The sequence below is a fragment of the Gorilla gorilla genome, chromosome 15 (genome assembly GCF_029281585.2).
Source record: "Gorilla gorilla gorilla isolate KB3781 chromosome 15, NHGRI_mGorGor1-v2.1_pri, whole genome shotgun sequence".
Taxonomy (NCBI): Eukaryota; Metazoa; Chordata; class Mammalia; order Primates; family Hominidae; genus Gorilla; species Gorilla gorilla.
In genome coordinates this window covers 82,301,522-82,321,447 of record NC_073239.2, presented here as the reverse complement: position 1 = coordinate 82,321,447, position 19,926 = coordinate 82,301,522, and the positions used below count along the sequence as shown (strand labels likewise).

General features: G+C 41.6%; 2 protein-coding genes across 5 annotated transcripts in view; both read right to left on the bottom strand.

The window, feature by feature from the left end:
- LOC134757170 (uncharacterized) overlaps positions 1-10,873 on the bottom strand; it is a 46,535-nt gene extending 35,662 nt beyond the window's left edge. Inside the window, exon 1 of the mRNA XM_063698319.1 lies at positions 10,051-10,873. Coding sequence (XP_063554389.1) covers positions 10,051-10,680 — 630 coding nt within the window. The 5' untranslated portion in view covers positions 10,681-10,873. The remainder of the gene's footprint in view (positions 1-10,050) is intronic.
- FUT8 (fucosyltransferase 8) overlaps positions 1-19,926 on the bottom strand; it is a 401,412-nt gene that overhangs the window by 315,266 nt on the left and 66,220 nt on the right. Inside the window, exon 1 of one of the 4 annotated variants that reach the window (XM_055362108.2) lies at positions 11,272-11,397. The exons of the other annotated variants lie outside the window; for them this stretch is intronic. The gene's annotated coding sequence lies outside the window, so the exon portion shown is untranslated. Of the gene's footprint in view, positions 1-11,271; positions 11,398-19,926 lie in introns of those variants that run through there. 4 annotated transcript variants of the gene reach the window in all.

Below are 19,926 nucleotides of genomic sequence, written 5' to 3'. Positions count from 1 at the left end.
ACTCCAGCCTGGCTGACAGAGCCAGACTCCATCTCAAAAAAAAAGAAAAAAGAAAATCATTCACTTTGGGAGGCCGAGGTGGGCAGGTAACAAGGTCAGGAGCTCGAGACCAGCCTGGCAAATATGGTGAAACCCCGTCTCTACAAAAAATACAAAAATTAGCCAGGCGTGGTGGTGTACACCTGTAGTCCCAGCTACTCAGGTGGCTGAGGCAGAAGAATCACTTGAACTCGGGAGGCGGAGGTTGCAGTGAGCCGAGATTGCGCCACTGCACTCCAGCCTGGGTGACAAAGCGAGACTCGGTCTCAAAAAAAGAAAGAAAATCACCGAAGAGGCCAGGTGCAGTGGCTCATTCCTGTAATCCCAGCACTTTGGGAAGATGAGGCAGGAGGATCGTTTGAGGCCAGGAGTTCAAGATCAGCCTGGGCCTGGGCAATACAGCAAGACCCTGCCTCTACAAAAAAACATTTTTTTAATTAGCTGGGGGGAAGGCATAATGGCTCACACCTGTAACCCCAGCACTCTGGAAGGCCCAGGTGGGAGGATCACCTAAGGCCAGGAGTTTAAGACCAGACTGGGCAACACAGTGAGACCCTGTCTCTACAAAAAAATAAAAAATATTTAAAAATTAGCCAGGCATAGTGGTGCACACTTGCATCCCAGCTATTCGGGAGGCCGAGGCAGGAGGACTGCCTAAGTCCAGGAGTTTGAGACTGCAGTGAGTTATGATCACGCCATTTGCATGTCAGACTGGGCGATTGAGCAAGACCCTATCTCTCAAAAAAAAAAAAAAAAGAAATATGGAGAAAGAATATCCGCCTAAACAAGTTTTTAATATAGACAAAAGTGCCCTATTCTGGAAAACAATGCCATAAAAAACATTCATTAGTAAGGAAGAGAAAAAGCACAAGGATTAAAGGCAGGAAGGGATGGGCTAACTCTACTGTTTGGTGAAAATGCAGTGTGGTTTATGATCAGAACTGCCCTTATCTATAACGCTACAAACCCCCAAGCCTTGAAGGGAAAAGATAAACACCAGCTCCCAGTCTTTTGGTCATAGAACAAAAAAGCCTGGGCAATGAGAACCCTTTTTCTGGATTGGTTCCATTGATGCTTTGTCCCTGAAGTCAGGAATTATTTTGCCTGTAAGTTCTTTTATTATTGAACAATACCCCTGGCCACCCGGAACCCCATGAGTTCAACACCAAAGGTGCTGAAGTAGTCTACTTGCCCCCAAACAAAATGTCTCTAATTCAGCTTCTAAATCAGGGGGTCACGAGGATCACTGGACACAGTACACTGCAGAAAGTACTGTCAACTCTATGAAAGAGAATGCCAATAAAGAAACCATCCTGAAAGTCTGGAAGGATTACACCACTGAAGAAGCCGTCGTTGTTACGGAAAAAGCCATGAAAGCCATCAAGCCTGAAACAATAAATTCCTGCTGGAGAAGACAGTGTCCAGATGTTGTGCATGACTTCACAGGATTTGCCACAGGGCCAATCAAGGAAATCACGAAAAAGACTGTGGATATGGCAAAAAAAAAAAAAAAACGGGGTGGGTTAAAGGGTTTCAAGATACAAATCTTGGAGAAATTCAAGAAATAGACATCACACAAGAGGAATTTAAAAAGATGACTCGGTAAGTGCTTCCAATCCAGTACCAGGTAATGTAGAAGGAATGCCAGAAAACAAAATGACATCAGACAATCTGGCAGAAGACTGTCTGATTGTTCAAGACTGCTTTTGACTCCTTCATGACATGGACCCTTCTCTGATATGGGCACTGAAACTAAAGCAAACGGTGGAAGAAGGATTGGTACCATATGGAAATGTTTTCAGAGAAATGAAAAAGCAAAAAAGGCAGAAGTATGACGTATTGCCATAAAGTTACACCATATGTGCCTGCCTCTCACGCCTCCCCTTCCCCCTTCCACCTCTACCATGCTGAGACCAACAAGACCAATTCCTCCACTTCCTTCTCCTCTCAGCCTACTCAGTGTGGAGACAATGAGGATAAAGACCTTTGTGATGATCCGCTTCCACTTAACAAAGAGTAAATATATTCTCTCTTCCTTGTGATTTTTTTTTTTTTTCCTGAGATGGAGTCCCGCTCTGTCGCCAGGCTGGAGGGCAGTGGCGCAACCTTGGCTCACTGCAACCTCCACCTTCTAGATTCAAGCAATTCTCCTGCCTCAACCTCCCTAGTAGCTGAGACTACAGGCACGTGCAACCACGCCCAGCTAATTTTTGTATTTTTAGTAGAGATGGGGTTTCACCATGTTGGCCAGGATGGTCTCGATCTCTTGACCTCAAGATTCGCCCGCCTTGGCCTCCCAAAGTGCTGGGATTACAGGCGTGAGCCACCACGCCCAGCCTACGATTTTCTTAATAACATTTTCTTTTCTCTAGCTTACTTTGAGAACACAGTATATAATACATATAAGGTACAATGTGTTAGTTCACTACGTCATCGGTAAGGCTGGAAGTCAACAGTAGTTTATTAGTAATTAAGTTTTTGAGGAGATAAAAGTTACATGTGGATTTTCATCTTGATGGGGGTCTGTGCCCCAAACCCTGTGCTGTTCAAGGGTGAACTATACGTGCTGAAAAGTGTCACTAAAATATGAAGAAACCAACTTTTCTCTAAACTTTAGATGCACTTCCCTGAATAATTTCCAAAGGCTGGGTACCTTATTTTCCAACCGTGCATTTACAAGCAGAAACAGCAAACGATAGGTACTATACTGATATACATGTAGAAATGAATACATGATCCCTGTTAAAACATTTTCGTTATTTATCATTATTTCCTTTCAGGTACTTCTGTACTACTCTAAGCCTCTGTAGACAGTCATATAGAGGATGTGTTCTGGCCAAGTTTGGTGGCTCACACCTGTAATCCCAGCATTTTGGGAGGCCAAGGGAGGAGGACCACTTGAGCCTTGGAATTCGACACCAGCCTGGGCAACAGAGCAAGACCTCATCTCTAAAATAAAATAAAAAATAAAAATAAAAAAAGGATGTGTTCTTTTCTTTCTTATCTAGTCTGACAAAAATTTCTCCAAGATAGACTTCTTTGGTAATTTTATTTTCATTACATCTTTATGCCATTAAAACCTAAACACTAATCTTTTTTTATTATTATTAAGAGGAACTATTCCTAATTGCACATTACCAGGTTTCTGTAGCTTATTATTTGGTGCATCCTCAGTAGGTATACATTTTTTCAGCTTACTCAGCATTGAGAACATAATATTGTGTGTTTGTTTACTTACAAATTAAAAGTAACATTATATCTCTCATCGTATGCACACTTGACAACCTATGAGATGTATCAAGCAGATACTTCTAATATTTGAACCTTAAAAATAAACGGAATTTTAGTTGATAGAGGGCTGGATGTCTGTAATTATGTCAGGAAGCAATCAGGGTTATCAGTACATCTACATTTCTCATGCTGTTGAGGGGGTCGGTTTACCAAGCATAAGACAGGACCTTTTGGCCTCAAGAATGTCAGTTACAACCTGCCTAACCCCTAGAGTTTCACTAAACTTCCAAAGAGAGAAACAAAAACCTAAAACTTACAAAAAGAAAGCAAATTGTTTACCCTGGCTTAGTTCTAATTGTAAAGAATCAACTTTCTCAAAATTACAATCTTTTGACATTTGGCAACTGAATGAATCAAGTAGTTATTCAGAGAGCTCAAGACATAAAAACTAATATAACTTCTATTATATATTTTTCCTCCTTCAGGTACCAGTACAATTCCATGTGCTGGAGAAATTGAGTAAGTCAAATCCCAATTGATTAGGCCCTAATTATCAAAGACACTTTCACCTTGTGAACTTCTCACAGTAACTGTCTTAAACCTGCTAACAGTACTCTCATGAGTGGAGAACACTGTGCTTCATTTTTAGTTTAATATGTTAGTTCTCTTCAATGAACATAGTTTTTTTTTTACATTACAGTAATGAGGCACATGAAGGTTAGAATTTGTTTTTGTTTTTTTTTGTTTTGTTTTTTGAGACAGAGTTTCACTCTTGTTGTCCAGGCTGGAGTGCAATGGCAAGATCTCGGCTCACTGCAACCTCCGCCTCCCGGGTTCAAGTGATTCTCCTGCCTCAGCCTCCCAAGTAGCTACGATTACAGGCATGCACCACCACGCCCGACTAATTTTGTATTTTTAGTAAAGATGAGGTTTCTCCATGTTGGTCAGGCTGGTCTCCAACTCCTGACCTCAGGTGATCCACCCGCCTCGGCCTCCCAAAGTGCTGGAATTACAGGCATGAGCCACCACGCCTGGCCCATAAAATCATTTTTAATAAATAATATCAAATGCTATACAAATGAAGTTCTTCTAGTCTCTTGCCTACCACCTCAAAAGGAAATGAAATCATTATAATAAACCTATTATAACATAAAAACTAATGTTTTACCTGGAAATGTTCTATGAACTCTAAGGAAAAAAGTATACTGTAAAGATGGTCAATTCCCACATTTCTTACCATTGCTAGAAGAGGATGACAAACAAGGAGAAGAAAGTAGAGGGAAAGAGAAAAACTGAATAAATCTCCTTCATCTCCAAATAAGGCAAGCTCATCAACCAGTATGCTCCTCTCTCTATCTCCCTCTCTTCACTGACTGCCCCAAGGTCCCAGACAATACAGAATCTATAAATTATATCTGTCCACTTTACCACTAATTAAGATATTACTATCAATTGTATTAATTGTAAAAATGCTTAGATTAGCTTATGGAATGTTGACTTAAGTCATTAAATAACATTACAATGCTTTTATTATAGTTTTGATGGTTTGTAAATATTGTTTATACTCTAACCAAATTAAATCTGGTTCTAGATATTATTAGAATTTGATATCTCATTTAAGGGATATTATAGAAAAATCAGTCACAACATTGATAAAAACTTAAAACTCATTCATTGTCCATTGAAAGTCTTGATCAAATAAGACTTAGACAGATACACAGGTTCATTTTAGTTATACGTTAAAGATAATTAAGAGGACTCTCCCATTTTCATTTTACTTTTGTTCAAGTTTACAATCAGAAAGTTATAGCATTTATGCACTTTCAAGTTTAGATCATGAAGTTTATTCATTAGAAAAACTAATTCTAACCGTCTTCATGTGCCTCATTGCTACATGATATAAACTCATTACTCAGGTTCTAAAATAAACATTAGCTTAATTTTCCATTTTCATCTAAGATTATTATCAATGTTTTATTATTTTATAATGTGAACTTTATACTGACCAGTCATCAAGGCTGTGACAAGATCTTTCAAGTTCGTTTTCATATTTATTCAGTTTATGGAAAAATAAATTTTAAAAACCCAAGTTATAAAATACAACAAATACAGTGAGCATTTCGTAGTGATCTTTAAAAGTTTTTCTTTTATTCCAGTGCTTCGATGAAGAAGTTATAGTATAACTATACAATCACTATAGAAGAAAAGGCAGAATGGCAAAGGCAAATTTGAACCACATTAACACTACCCTTATATTGGTATAATTTGTTAATTAAAAGAAGATTTATAAATTCAAAACGTATTTCTCCTTCACATTGTCATTTTCTGACCAAAAAAAAGACTACCACAAAGAGGTATTTTTTTAAAGTAGATGGGTAAGAAAATTTAAATGAAATTAGCCCTGTAACTCTGCTTTCAGTAAGAGTACAAAAGTAACCCTTATATTGACAAATACGACATAATTCCATAGGTCCCATTTGCTCTTCCTCCATTAAAAGGAAAATGTGTAGTATCATATGAAGTTTATATGGGTTTTATGTTCAGAATATTGTAGAGATTAAGAAAACCTTTGCCTGGTGGGTGGTAAGATTAACTTTATTGGTTTGATTTCCCATTATTCCAAATGGAAGACTGTTGGATGATGGGGGGTAGCTGGGGAAAGGAAAAAATGCCAGGAGATTAGAATGTTGAAAAAAGAGAAGTTGAGATTTGAAACTAATCCATTTTTTAAAAATCTTACGACCAAGCATGGTAGCTCACGCCTGTGGGAGGCCAAGGTGGGATGATCACTTGAGGCCAGGAGTTCAAGACCAGCCTGGGCAACATGGCAAGACCCTGTCTCTTTTAAACTTAGAAACAAACAAACAAACAAAAATCTTTTTAATAAAATAAAGGAGCCGGGTACAGTGACTCACACCTGTAATCCCAGCATTTTAGGAGGCCAAGGTGTGAGGACCACTTGACCCCAGGAGTTCAAGACAAACCTGGGCAACATACCAAGGTCTCATCTCTACAAATATTAAAAAATAATTAGCCACGCATGGTGGCATGCACCCGTAATCCCAGATACTCCAGAGGCTAAGGCGGGAGAACGGCTTGAACCAGGGAGTTCAAGGCTGCAGTGAGCCGTGATCACGCCACTACTGCACTCCAACCTGGGCAACATAGAGAGACAACTCCCAACCCCAATCTCAAAAAAAAAAAAAAAAATTAAAGAAAATAAAATGTTAAATCTACACATCCCCATATAATATTCTTCTGTTGGGGATTTTTTTACAGGTTCTTTAAAAATCAGTCGTAAATATCTTTTACTTTTAAATATGTTTAATTGTTTCACTGTAACAAGCTGCAATGTAAAAACAATTCAAACTCCAAGAAAGAAACTCCATACTAAATGGTAGTGAAATATGAGCCAGAGAATCATTAAGAGGATGCTACACTAATGTTGAAGACCAGAAGTTGATATCTCCTTTGAAAAGTATCAACAGAAGCAGCATTGATGCAGGGTACAAAAGTACTATAATAAAGCTGGCTGTGGTAGCACATGCCTATAGTCCCAGCTACTCAAGAGACTGAGGTAGGAGGATCGCTTGAGCCCAGGAGTTCAAGGCCAACCTGGACAAAACAGCAAGATCACATCTCTTTTGGGAAAAAAAAAAAAAAAGGTACCATAATAGTAATACTTTTAGTTTCAGAGTTGTTTAAAAATCTTAATTTTATGTTTAGTAAAGTAACTTATTCAAGTTTTTTAAAATATTTACTCTTATGATTGTAAAACTCTTTTATATTTATCAATTTGCTATAATATGAAATGATGTATCCACCATTTAACTAAAACAAGAGATTTATTAAATGCAGTTTATCATAAATCAAAAATAACCATTAATGAAATGGAAGAATCTATTTACTTTATCAGCATTGAGATTCTATTTACATAATGAAGAGCTATGGATAATAAACAGCCCAAACAGTATCTGCAAAAAAACCAATATTCCAATGATTTTAATATACATATAATTATCAGTTTCTAGGCTTGGATTTAAAGAATATGTGAATGGAAAGAAGTAAATTAACATACTAATTTATTACAGCTTAGAAACCTAAATGAAATGCCACAGGCCACAAAACAACTGCTTCGTATTCAAAGGCACACATTCAATTTGGTAGATCAGCTGGACTCACTGCATTATACTGCAGGAGATAAGGGTTAAGTGACCTGGCGATACTGTTCTCCAGATGTCTAAAAGGTCCATTTTTTTATTGGAATTATCTCTACTTTAAAAACAAAAAAAAGGAATTACATCTACTTTTGATAAATACCTAGCTTACCACACAATTAATACCTTCGCCCATATAAGATTCTACTTGAAGCTTCGTTTTTGAAATTTTAGGATTGTAGCTATTATAAAAACAAAATTTAAGAACACACAACATGTACAATGGGTCAAGAATACATGCCTTAGATTCTGATGAACAGGACAAGAAGGTTAAGAAAATACTATAACATACTCTAAGTTTGGGGATACATTTTAGAGATTTTTAAATGAGAAATCCAATAAATCTTTAAGCATTTAGCTTTCCATTATTGCAGCTCATGAAAAGACTTTTTTAAACTAATTTGTAATACACAACATATTCACTCCACAAATAACTATGTACATATATATGCCCACATCAATTTCGTACTCTTTTAATTAAAAATTTATGTTTCTTTTGGTCATAAAAATCTGGTTTTGGGTGTTTTAAAAGTTCAAACAGCTATTAAGCTATACTTTGCTTTGGCACTAGCTCCCCCTCCAGACCAATGTACTAATATACCAGCATTTTTAAAAATAATAATAAGTTAACAGGTTTTTCCAATCCACTAGCAAATTTTAAGATTCGCCACTTTTAAGGACACTCCAATTGCGTAGAAATAACTGGTAAGAATTTGCAACAAAACAATGCAGGATGTAATCAGAATTACTGTTTTGTTTTGTTTTTTTTCGATTCTATACATCTTAAACAGAACTGATTTGTAGGAAAACAACTTCAGGTGACTTTTTAAATTCAAAAATATCCTCAAAATATAACCTATATAAGGCAGTACTTTATGGAAATTATTTTGAATCACTATCCTATTACACAAGACACTCTTCAAGTTAACTCACAACTTGACCAAAGATACATTTTTGCATCTGTTTCTGCAATCTATGCAAGTTTCATTCCAGCTGTTCAGCTCTTGAATTCAAATAGAATTCTCAATTTATAAGGCAGCAAAAATAAAATCCATGTCTTGGAACTACCTTTGTACGTGTCTTATAGCCTATTCATCTCTAACTCCCTGCATTTTTTACACACTAAACCTGTGAAATCACAATTAGAAATGCTTGAATTCCCACCTTTTCAATACTACTGTAGTATTTATAAATCAAGTAATTAAGATTTTCTATACACATAGCAGATTTCACAAGGACAGCAAGGTACAGGGCCTTATTATTTGGCATAGGGTTTTAAGATGTTTTTACAGTTATTTTAAAGAGCAGAGACTACAACTCCATTATTTCTCATATATCTGATATACTGTAGTGCTTAAATAATAATTTCTCTCCTAAAATGCTTTCTATATGATGCACCTATTTAAAGAATTAGTCATAAAACATAGAATGTAAATTTAATCAAGAAAATAGACATGCACCTAACCGCCGGAATAACAAGAAAAAAAAAAAAAAACTATAATGAAACCTGCCTACAGTTTTCATAGAGGCAAGCCAGTTAAGTCAGTTACTTGAGATGCGTTTAACTCTAAACTGACACAAAACTTGTGTTGAATTTGTTCCGCAAAACCTTGAAATTTGGGGTTATGTACTGGAGAATTTGGCTTTTCTGGGTCCACCTTCCTGAGTGGGTTTAAATAAACTGTGAATAATTAAAACATAGGAAGGAAAAAACCACCACCTGTCCGTGCCTTTAACCAAGGCCTCAATCTATATTATATGGCAAAATGCTAAAATAAAAGCTCATCCGGGACAAACCCTAAGCATGACACTGCCACTTAAGAAATACACTGCGTCTCTGAAGATTGCAATCCCCACTGTGAAGAAAGAACAGGTGCTGCACCCGACAACCCACTCAATCCTGCAGGACAAACCTCCTAGAACTGATAAATATGGACTCATTTAACCTTCCCAAATAAGTTGATACTCAAAAGCCGCCAGCTCGTCATTTGCACATCAAAAGGGAGTACAACTGCACTCAAGCCTTTAGCTGCCCTGCATCAGTCCCTCGCGGATCTTTGTGCGGGTCCACTCCCTGCTTTGTAGCCCGAGAAGCACTAAGAGAGAGCCCATAACGCACGGGCATCTTCCTCCCCACAAACCGCGACTCCAGGGACCGAGCTGCTGACGAAGGGAAGGTAGGTGTGGAGGGGAAACGACGGACACCTCCCACCCCCGCCCCCAACCCTTCTCCTTCCCTAGGCTTTGGCCCCTGCCCTAGGCAAGGATGCGCGACGCGGAGGGCAGCAGCGGCGCAGCTCCGCGTCCCGGCTGGAGAGGCGGGCGCCCCTCACCCTCTGCCCGCGCCCCCGGGGCTGCGCCAAGGCATCCGCCAGAGCGTCCCAGGGGCTCCCTCCCCACTTTTCCGAGAGCCGCTGGTTAACCGGCAGCAGTTGCAGCAACAGGCCCGGGGGTCGCCCGGGGAAACGAACAGGGACAGCCGCGGAGCCTCCTCAGATCCCGCGCGCTGCCCAGCCCAAGACCCCGAGGCGCGCGGGGCCCGGCTCCCAAAACGCCCCCTTACCCCAGGCGGGAGCAGAGGCGGTCTCCGCCGCTCCCCGTCGCAGCTGCCAAAGCCACAGCCCTCAGCCGCAGCTGCCCCACGCTGGGGGAGTGGGAAGGGTGGCTGAGTGGAGGATGCTACTCCCGACCGAACGGAGAGGAAGAAACGGAAACAGGAACCGCCGCCGCCGCTTAACGGAGCCTTCGGCGCCACTGACTGAGGCAGAGCGCGAGGCGGCGCGAGCCGGGCAGTCGCTGACAGCGCGAGACCGAGAGCGAGCCGGGTCCAGGGCGCGCGACCCTGAGCAGTGCCGGCCCCATTCCGCGGGGAGAGGAAGGGACGGGTCGGCTGGGGCCAGGCGGCGGGGGCGGGATGAGGAGGGGGCCTGGCGCGGAGGGAACCGGCTCCTCGGGTCGGCCGGAGATAACGCGCGCACGCGCTGGAGCGGCTCTGACAACGAGCGCAGGCGGGGAAGCCTCGGCCAGCGCCGGCGTGCGCGCGCGAATGGGGGCGCGCGCCCCTCGGCGTTCCCGGCTTCTGGGAGAGGGCGCGCATGCGCCGGCCGCTGCCACCTACGGCGACCCTGGCATGTGCCAGGGCTTCTCCCCGCCCCCTTCCTCGCTGCGCCGGTGGAGAGCGTAGCAGCAGCATCCACCGCCTAGCAGAGCCGCGGGCCACAGCGGGACGGCACAGTTCCAGCAGGGCAGCGGCTGCGCACGCCGGCGCCGGCTCGCACACAGGCGTAGGCCGCCCTCTACCGCCTGAAGGCCGGAGGCTGAGCGGGGCGCGAGCGGATCTTGGATCCCGGGAGGAGACCCGCCTCCAGAGAATGCTGTGCTCCCTACAGCGCCGGGAATGGACCGGCCCGTGCCAGCTCAGTCGGCGGCCCTAGGGGGCACCCGCACTAGAGGTTTTGAAGCTGGCTCCTTGCTACTTTTAGGGGTGCGCGCTGCTGCTGCTCAGCCCCTGCAGCCCGCATTTGGCCGCTTGACTGCTGCTTCCAGCGCGATCCTGCAATGGCATCGCTCCCCCAGGAGACTCAGCGAAGCCCTACTTTATCTTGTAAGAGCTGTTTCCACATTCACTCGAAGAGAAAGACCCCCCCCACGAGTGCCTGAGTTCGATGCCCGGCCTCTCCCGACCCGCGGCTGCGACAGCCCTTCTGAGGCGGAAGTTTATTTAGTACGGGAAAGAGAACAGCATGGGGAGAGGGGAGAGGCTTTGCCCTAGGATGCGTCCTACCCGCTCGGACTCGGAAAATTCCCGGCGCCCGCGATGCAGAGCAGTGGACCGAAGGGCTGCCCCAGAGCAGCCCAGACCGCCAGCTGAGCGGGAGGACCTGAGCGCGCCGCCCCAGCACACAAAGTAGTCGCGGGACGAGGGGTGCCGCCGGGGCCAATCAGAGCCGCGCGCCGCGTGAGTGGAGTGCGAGCCGGCCAATCAGAGGGCCGGAAGATGAGCTTCCCGTTCCAAACTCTTCCCTGTAGCCTTGGAACCCAGACCCCAAGCCTGGGGCGCTTTACGGTGGGAGAGCGAAATGGTGCCCTTAAGACAAGAATCATTTCTCTAGGCTTGGGCATTTTAAAGTACATACCGGGGATACTTATCCCAAAGCAAGTAGCGGCGGCCTTTTAGATGTTAAATATTAAAAGATCACAGAAAGGAGATTTAAGAGGCAGTGACCTGTCAAGGTTGCAATCTGCCTAATATTCATAAATTCACATATTTATTGAGACCTTCTTATGTACCAGGAACTCTATCACAGATACACAAATAAGGTACTGCTGATTCAAAAGAAAATCCCTTGTCCTCAAGCAGCTCAGGTTCTGAGGGAGGCTTCCCTAGACCTTGTGACTCGTATTTATTGTCAGCTCTTTAAACAAAAAGCACTCTATGAAGTGCTGTACTTTACAGTCGTTTTTATGATTATCTCCCTGTGAGAAAAGAAAATTGAAAGGAAAGTAGAGTGACTTGTCCAAGATCACACAGAAGATGTACTAGCAGAGCCAGAATTATGTTCTAGCTCAGTTTGGGTGTCATCATTCAATAAAATAATTCAATAACAATTTGTAAATGCATGGATGCTCTCTCCCATGAGATTTCTGTACTAAACGTATAAGCAGGACAAAATTCTGGTATAAAAGTGACACACTTTGGTTGTTGGAAATGAACAGAAATTTTAGGCTTATGTGGTATTAAAGGTAAAAATCTTATCAGTCATACTTTAGATAATTTTTAGAAGTCAGAGGTGGAGTGGATATCTACTTCTTAGTTTAAACACAGCATTTTAAAAATATTTTAACAAGCAAGCGTAACTTTTTTTTTTTTAAGATAGAAGAAGCAGAAAGGATCACTTAAGCCCAAGAGTTCCAGGCTGCAGTGCCACATCGTGCCTGTCAGTAGCCACTTCAGCCTGGGCAACATAACAAGACCCTCATGTCTAAAATTAAAAATAAAATTTTAAAAAAAGAACTACTTCTAGTTGGTTAATAATCATGATAGTTTACACTGTATAATACTTTGAGATATCCAAGTACAAAGCTTTACATTTGCCTAAAAATTCCATTTTTGTCTGGTGTTCCGAAGGGCTGCCCCAGAGCAGCCCAGACCGCCATTGGTGTTCCAAAATCCTAGGAATTAAAGCACTTATTTTCCCTACCTCCTTCCAACTGAAAAAAAAAAAAAAAAAACCTGTCCTAGGAATGTTTTGCCCAGGATTTGGTGCATTTGTATAGAACAGTATAATATACGTTAAAATAACAAATAACTTTGGTATCTCTTGAATACACTCAGAAACTAATTCTTCAGTGATTTTGAAGTCTGCTTTGTTGAATCAGTGTGCTTCTCCACCTGTGATGGAACATTATTATCAAAACCCTTTCCAAGGCAGGCTCAGGATTTAGCTGCCATCCCAAAACTGGAGGTCTCTGTCAAACAACTGATATTTGAGAACAAGTCTTTAAACATTAAGTTCTAAGCCAATCATGAATTTCCAGGAAATTCACTTATGAAAGGGAATTTCATACCCTGCCTCTTCTCAGTGTGGACAACAGTCCCAGCTTTTAAAAAATACATTTTACTCTCTCCAGAGAAGAAAATTCCTAGAACTCAGTCGTTCTCCTGCCAGGTTAAATTCTGAGAGAGAAGGAATCCCCCAAAAGGTTCTAAACATCACTGGCCATCAGAAAGTATCTGTGTCAAAAGCATTTTTCCACAAGCTGCAGGTCCCACCCTGTTGCTGCGCTCTCTCATTCTCTTCTCCCAACTGCTTGCCTCTGCTGCTCATCACTGCCAGTTTGTAATAGTTGCTTAAGTAAGTACAGGTACTCCACCTCTTACTCCACCCCTCCCTCACCAAACTAGGTTTTGGACCCATCTTTGCTTATCCCAAAAGTTAAAGACAAGTTCTGTTCAACAAAAGATTAGACAGAACAATCGTTATGATCTGTTATACTAACAACTAACAGGGCCTTGTCAGTGCATTGTTTTCTTGTATATAGCCTCGGTCAAATTCTTAACCATCAGCTAGAGCTATGGGGACTTGGGTGTGGGGCAAGAAGGAGTCAACCCTTACACTATGGAAAAGATCAAAATGAAAGTTAAAGTGAGTACATGAGTGGCCATTTTATTGAGAGATTAGCTAGATCAAAGTTAATGAACGTGAATGCTATCACATTTCCTAAGTTGTGAACATTCATGTAGAAACTGGTTTGAAATTTACTACCATTTTATTATGACTGTAATAAAAATAACAGCCAAAGTGTAATAGTGCTGAGCACCAGGCCCCATGCAAAACTCTTTACCTCCACCATTTAATTCTCAAATCAAACCTTTGAGGTGGATCCTATTATTACGGTGGGGAGATCTGTGGAGTTCCAGCAAGGGGTTGAGGCACTCAGAAGGCTTAGCATAAGCTACTTACCAAATAGTTTAGAAATTTTTCTATCTCTACCAACGTGTACCAACTGACTGTCAGCCATGGAAGCATTCTGAATAATTGTTAATTGTTCTCGTTGTTTTATAATTGTTGCTCTAGCTACATTTCACTTACAGGATCCGATTTTCCAGGAAGTCATCCAAAGGGCAGCATTGTTATTGCCAAGTGCAAGAAGGGGTGACCTTGAGATAATCATTTTACCCATCTGGGCCTCAGTTTTCTCATTTGTAAAATAAAAGGGTTGGACTAGGTAAGTTTTAGTTGTTCGTCAGTTCTAAAACTATAAATCTAGCCAACTTGACACACCATTGACAATAACTACAAAAATGAAATATAGGGGAAAAAAAGTCTATATTTTCATTTTTATTTTTTAGAGACAAGGTCGCAGAATGTTGCCAAGGCTCGTCTTGAACTCCTGGCCTCAAGCTGTACTCTTGCCTCAGCCTCCTGAGTAGCTAAGAATCTATATTTTCAAATTCAATGTGTTTTAAGTCACTTTTGAGCCAGCTCCTTAAACAAACTCTATACCTACTCATTAAAAAGCCAGAGCAAATCTTTCTCATTAGAAGAGTAAATGAAGTGATTGATTTAAAGACTGATGAAACTAGCCAGACTATCCCTCCCTATGACTTGCCTCCATGGCTGAAATTTCTGTCTTCTCCACTGGGATAAAGCAGCATATAGTTCACACTATTGATTTCTAATTCAGCATTCACTCCTGTCCTTCCTTATTAATAGGGCTGTTTATTTTTGTTTTCATCTGCCAATTCTTTAGGTAACCACCCAAAACTCCAACTACAGAAGGGCAACTCAATTAGCCAGTAAATGGGTTCCCTAATATGGTAGGAGATTTATCATGCTTACTCTGTCTTTCCAGACATACAAAAAGATTATATTTTTCCACACCCACCCCCAGATACCCTCCTCCCCTTGCAGTTGGGCTGGACCATGTGACTGACTAGCTATAGCCACCAGTCTGTAGTGGGTTGTGGGCAGAAGTGGTATGTGTCAATTCCAGGTAGAACAGTTCATGGCCAGCATAAGTCCTTACAGTGTTTACTCTTCCCCAGACTCAAGACCAGTATTATCTTGAAAGTATCGGTAAAGCCTCTCTCGGCTTAACTTCCAAAAAAAAGGACAAGGTAGAGCAGGCTGCCTCCCATTTTCATCTGGTTTTAATAAGAAATACACCTTTGTAGTTTAAGCCACTGAGATTTGGGGGCATTTTTCAATGCAGTATGACCTAGCATCTAAGTTATGCTAGACTAGAATATGCTAGAATTAGAATAGTCCTAGACTATTCTAATTGATACACTTGAAAACCATTAGGACCAGGATAAACTGGCCCAATCAGACTGAAGGAAAGGATTTTCAGTCCATATCTGGGGGAAGGAGTTCTCTCTTTCCTGCCAGATATGAGCACGTCAACCTGTAACCCAGATTGCCATTGGCAGCGATCTCGCAAGAGGAACTAACCTGAAAATGAAGTCAACCTACTGGCGATGGCAGACAGATAGAAAACCCTTGCAGATTTGATTGAGCTGTGGTCATACCACTCCTGAAAACTATTCTTTCCTGAACTATTCTACAAAATAATAATTATGTTTGTTTGTTCCCACCATAATACTGTAAGCAAAAACTCTATCTTGTATATCTTTAATTTCATCTCAGTTCCTAACACAGATATGTCTCAAGAAGCACTAAAACGTATTGGATATAGCCAGCAATGATGGCTCATACCTTCACCTCAACATTTTGGGAAGCCAAGGTGGGAGGATCACTTGAGGCCAGGAGTTCAAGACCAGGCTGGGCAACCATAGCAAGACCCCTGTCTCTATTTTTTTAAATATATTGGATACATTAAAAACATTTTAATGTAATAGATCATACTCTTGCCTTCAGAAAAAAAGTATTATCTGTATTAACAAGGAGAAAGAGTAATTTGATTCAATCCAATCTTCTTACAGATGAAGAGATTAAAACCTTGTAAGACATTACAAGGTTTATCAAGTTCATATAACTTTGGTATGGCAAAATTGAAGTAGGGAAATAGCTAATAATTTCTTCATCAAAATTGACCATAGTTTCCAACTTAGGATAGAGAAGTATTGAGCCAGTATATTACTCTCAGACTTACTAGCTATTTTGTAACCACATCACACCAATCTGGTTCAACTTTTATGTAACAAAGTTGTGAGTTGTTTTTCAGTTACCAATGGCCCCCCAGTTTGAAGGTCACCTAACCTGAACATGCCCAGATGAACCGAGTCTGCAACCACAGTGGAAACCTAAGTGCTCTGACTGAGGAGTGAGGACTGAATTAAGAAGGGGACACCACATTGTAGGATCCAGGATCTAATCGTATCAAGCTTGGCATCACCCCATGGCAGGATCCAATCAAATCATACCTCCCAGCATCACCTCATTGCAAGATCCAATCAGATCACATCTCATTACTTTATGCTCATAAAACCTGGCCCAGGCTAGGTGCTGTGGCTCACACCTATAATCCCAGCACTTTGGGAGGCCGATGTGGGCAGATTACTTGAGGCCAGGAGTTCAAGACCAGCCTGGCCAACATGGTGAAACCCTGTCTCTACTAAAAAAATACAAAAATTAGCTGGGCGTGGTAGTGGGCACCTTTAATCTCAGCTACTTGGAAGGCTCAGGCAGGAGAATCATTTGAACCCAGGAGAAGGAGGTTGCAGTGAGCCGAGATTATGCTACTGCACTCCAGCCTGGGCAACAGAGCGAGACTCCATCTCAAAAAAGAAAGAAAGAGAGAAAGAGAGAGAGCGAGAGAGGAAAAGAAAAGAAAAGAAAAAGAAAACAAGCCCTGCACAGGGAGACAGAGTTGAGCATATCTTCCTGTCTCCTTGCAGTTGACTTGCAATAAAGCTTTTATTTTCTCAAAAGCCAGTGCCATGGTATTGGCCATTGGCCTCTATGCACATTAAACAGTGCTCAGTAACAATCTGACCTTGGGCAAGTTACTTAACCTCTCTGAGCTTTGGTTTTTCCATCTATAAGAAGGGATGATGTCCCCTAGCTCATGGGGTTGTATAAAATAAATGACTCAACATACAAAAAGTACTTAGTACAATTTTTGACATATAGTAAATGTTGTATACATTGCAGCCCTATTAAATGATGTTTATTCATAGCTAAACCATTTTTATGCATTAGGATAGATCCTGTTCTCCTTTACCATTCATTTAATTCAGACCATCGACCTGTATTTTATCATCTCATATAATTTTAACGTATACCTATATTAGTGTGTGGCCAGCACCCACCTTTCCTATAGGAACTACTGCTCTCATGCCCACATTTTTATCATGATGGCAGCAAGAGCTGTGTGACTGCTGTCCATTGCCCACACCTAATTGGTCAAGAGGGGGACACCTGACCCAAGATGGGACAATGAACCCATTCCTCCAGAATGTTTATAGATGTGAGAAGAGAGATTATCTCAGGCCTCACCTAGATATAAAATCTGGGAGAAGTCATTAGTCATTTGCCAAGTGGAGAAACTCATTCTGCATTAGAGAATAAAGTCAGTGGAAAGAGGAAGCAGAGAAGACAGAAGTATCCTTATACTGGAATTCTCAGTTCCAAGTTTTGCTGACCAGTAGTTGAATTTCTGCCTTTTCTTCTGCTTAGGCTCCTCTCTTTCTAGGCTTTCCCTGTATCCTTCCAATATTGTTTCCACCTTGCCTAAGCTATTTCCAGGTAGGTTTATTGTAGATGCAATTAATGCAATAATATGCTCTATTATCATAAAGTAAAAAAATAAGAAGAGGAAAAATTTTTAGATGTACTACTTTTCATTAATGACCTGGATGATACCACTAAGAATATGACCATCAAGTTTATGAAAGTGAATCAACAAATTTTTATAAGATACTAACTATATGTAAGCTCCCAGTAGAAGACACTTCAGATTTACCTTCCTATATCTTTTCTCATTTTTCCATAATCACAAATCCCCATTTCTGGATAGTCCTATTGGAACTCAACTAAAATCTTACTTTTCCTAGTCTCCCCTGCAATGGATGTGGCCGCATGACTAAATTCTGCCTATTGAGATCTAAGCAGAAATATTGTGCAGTGCTTACATTTTTTTAAAAAATCATGAAAATGAAGGAGATGCACCCTTCTTATCGCTTCTCTCCATCCTATTACCTGAGGCATGATGATGTGATGACTGGAGCCCTTTCAGCCATCTTGGACCATGAGGAGGATAGCTGTACCCTGGGAATAACATAATAGTGACTGGGAGGGAGCTGGCTCCTTGACAACTTTGTCAAGCCTCCACGCCAATCCTGGATTGCTCATTTCCAAAATTATTTTGTGTAAGCTGCTGTTTTATTTAAGCCACTATTATCTAGGTTTTACTGTTATATGACACTAATTCTGTTACTATTGATACAATAATACCATTGCAGTTTAATAAATTCTGATACTATTGATACAATACCATTGCAATTTAATAAACTATATTGAGTTAGGCTGGATCAATAAGGCTGTATAAAAAGAAGCAAGGCCGGCGCCGGGTGCAGCAGCTCACGCCTGTAATCCCAGCACTTGGGGAGGCTGAGGCAGGCAGATCACGAGGTCAAGAGATCGAGACCATCTTGACCAACATGGTGAAACCCCGTCTCTACTAAAATACAAAAAATTAGCTGGGTGTGGTGGCACATGCCTGTAATCCCAGCTACTTGGGAGGCTGAGGCAGGGGAATTGCTTGACCTGGGAGGCAGAGGTTGCAGTGAGCTGAGATTGCGCCACTGCACTCCAGCCTGGCGACAGAGCAAGACTCTGTCTCAAAAAAAAAAAAAAAAGAAACAACGCTGGGTGCAGTGGCTCACACCTGTAATCCCAGCACTTTGGGAGGCTGAGGTGGGTGAATCACAAGGTCAGGAGTTCGAGACCAGCCTGGCCAAGATGGCAAAACCCCATCTCTACTAAAAATACAAAAAAATTAGCTGGGCGCTATGGTGGGCGCCTGTAATCCCACCTACTCAGGAGGCTGAGACAGGAGAATCATTTGAACTCAGGAGGCAGAGGTTGCAGTGAGCCGAGATCACACCACTGCACTCCAGCCTGGACAACAGAGTGAGACTCTGTCTCAAAGAAAAACAAACAAACAAATCTGGCCCCGCGCAGTGGCTCACACCTGTAATCCCAGCACTTTGGGAGGCTAAGGCGGGTGGATCACCTGAGGTCAGGAGTTCGAGACCAGCCTGACCAACATGGTGAAACCCTGTCTCTACTAGCGCCTGTAATCCCAGCTACTCAAGAGGTTGAGGCAGGAGAATCACTTGAACCCGGGAGGTGGAGGTTGCACTGAGCCGAGATCATGCCATTGCACTCCAGCCTGGGCAAGAAGAGCAAAACTCCATCTCAAAAAAAAAAGAAAAGAAAAAGAAACAAATCTAGAAAGGATCTTGAAAGAACTATTACAGAAACAAGTACATAGTATTATATTTTAAAAATTAAAAATCCAAAAATAGACAATCTGGGGAAGGATGGGTAGGAGCAAGGTCATAAGGAAAAATTGCAGCCGAAAAAAAAAAAAATTAACCACTATCAGTATGATATAAATACTTGCTCCAGCAGGAATAAACCTTGCTAAAGTCACTAAAGTTCCAATGTTCAGCTTTTCAGAGGCAAAAATTCTACCTTATATGTTAACCCAAGGGCAAATTAGAGTCTGATGGGAAAACACTAACTCTAACCAAACTGACAAAAGTCTGAAAAACCAGAGGCCCTCTTGAAAGCAGAGATCCTGCCTATCTGTCTTGATCCCCACCATGTAGCATATTTATTGAATGAGTTAATTAATTTTCATTGCAATATAACTGCCAACAGGATTGAGAAACATAACCTCTGGTTAGTCAGGATCTTCTAGTTTCCATGGGAACAAGGCCATATAAAATCATGGTTCAGAATGTTGA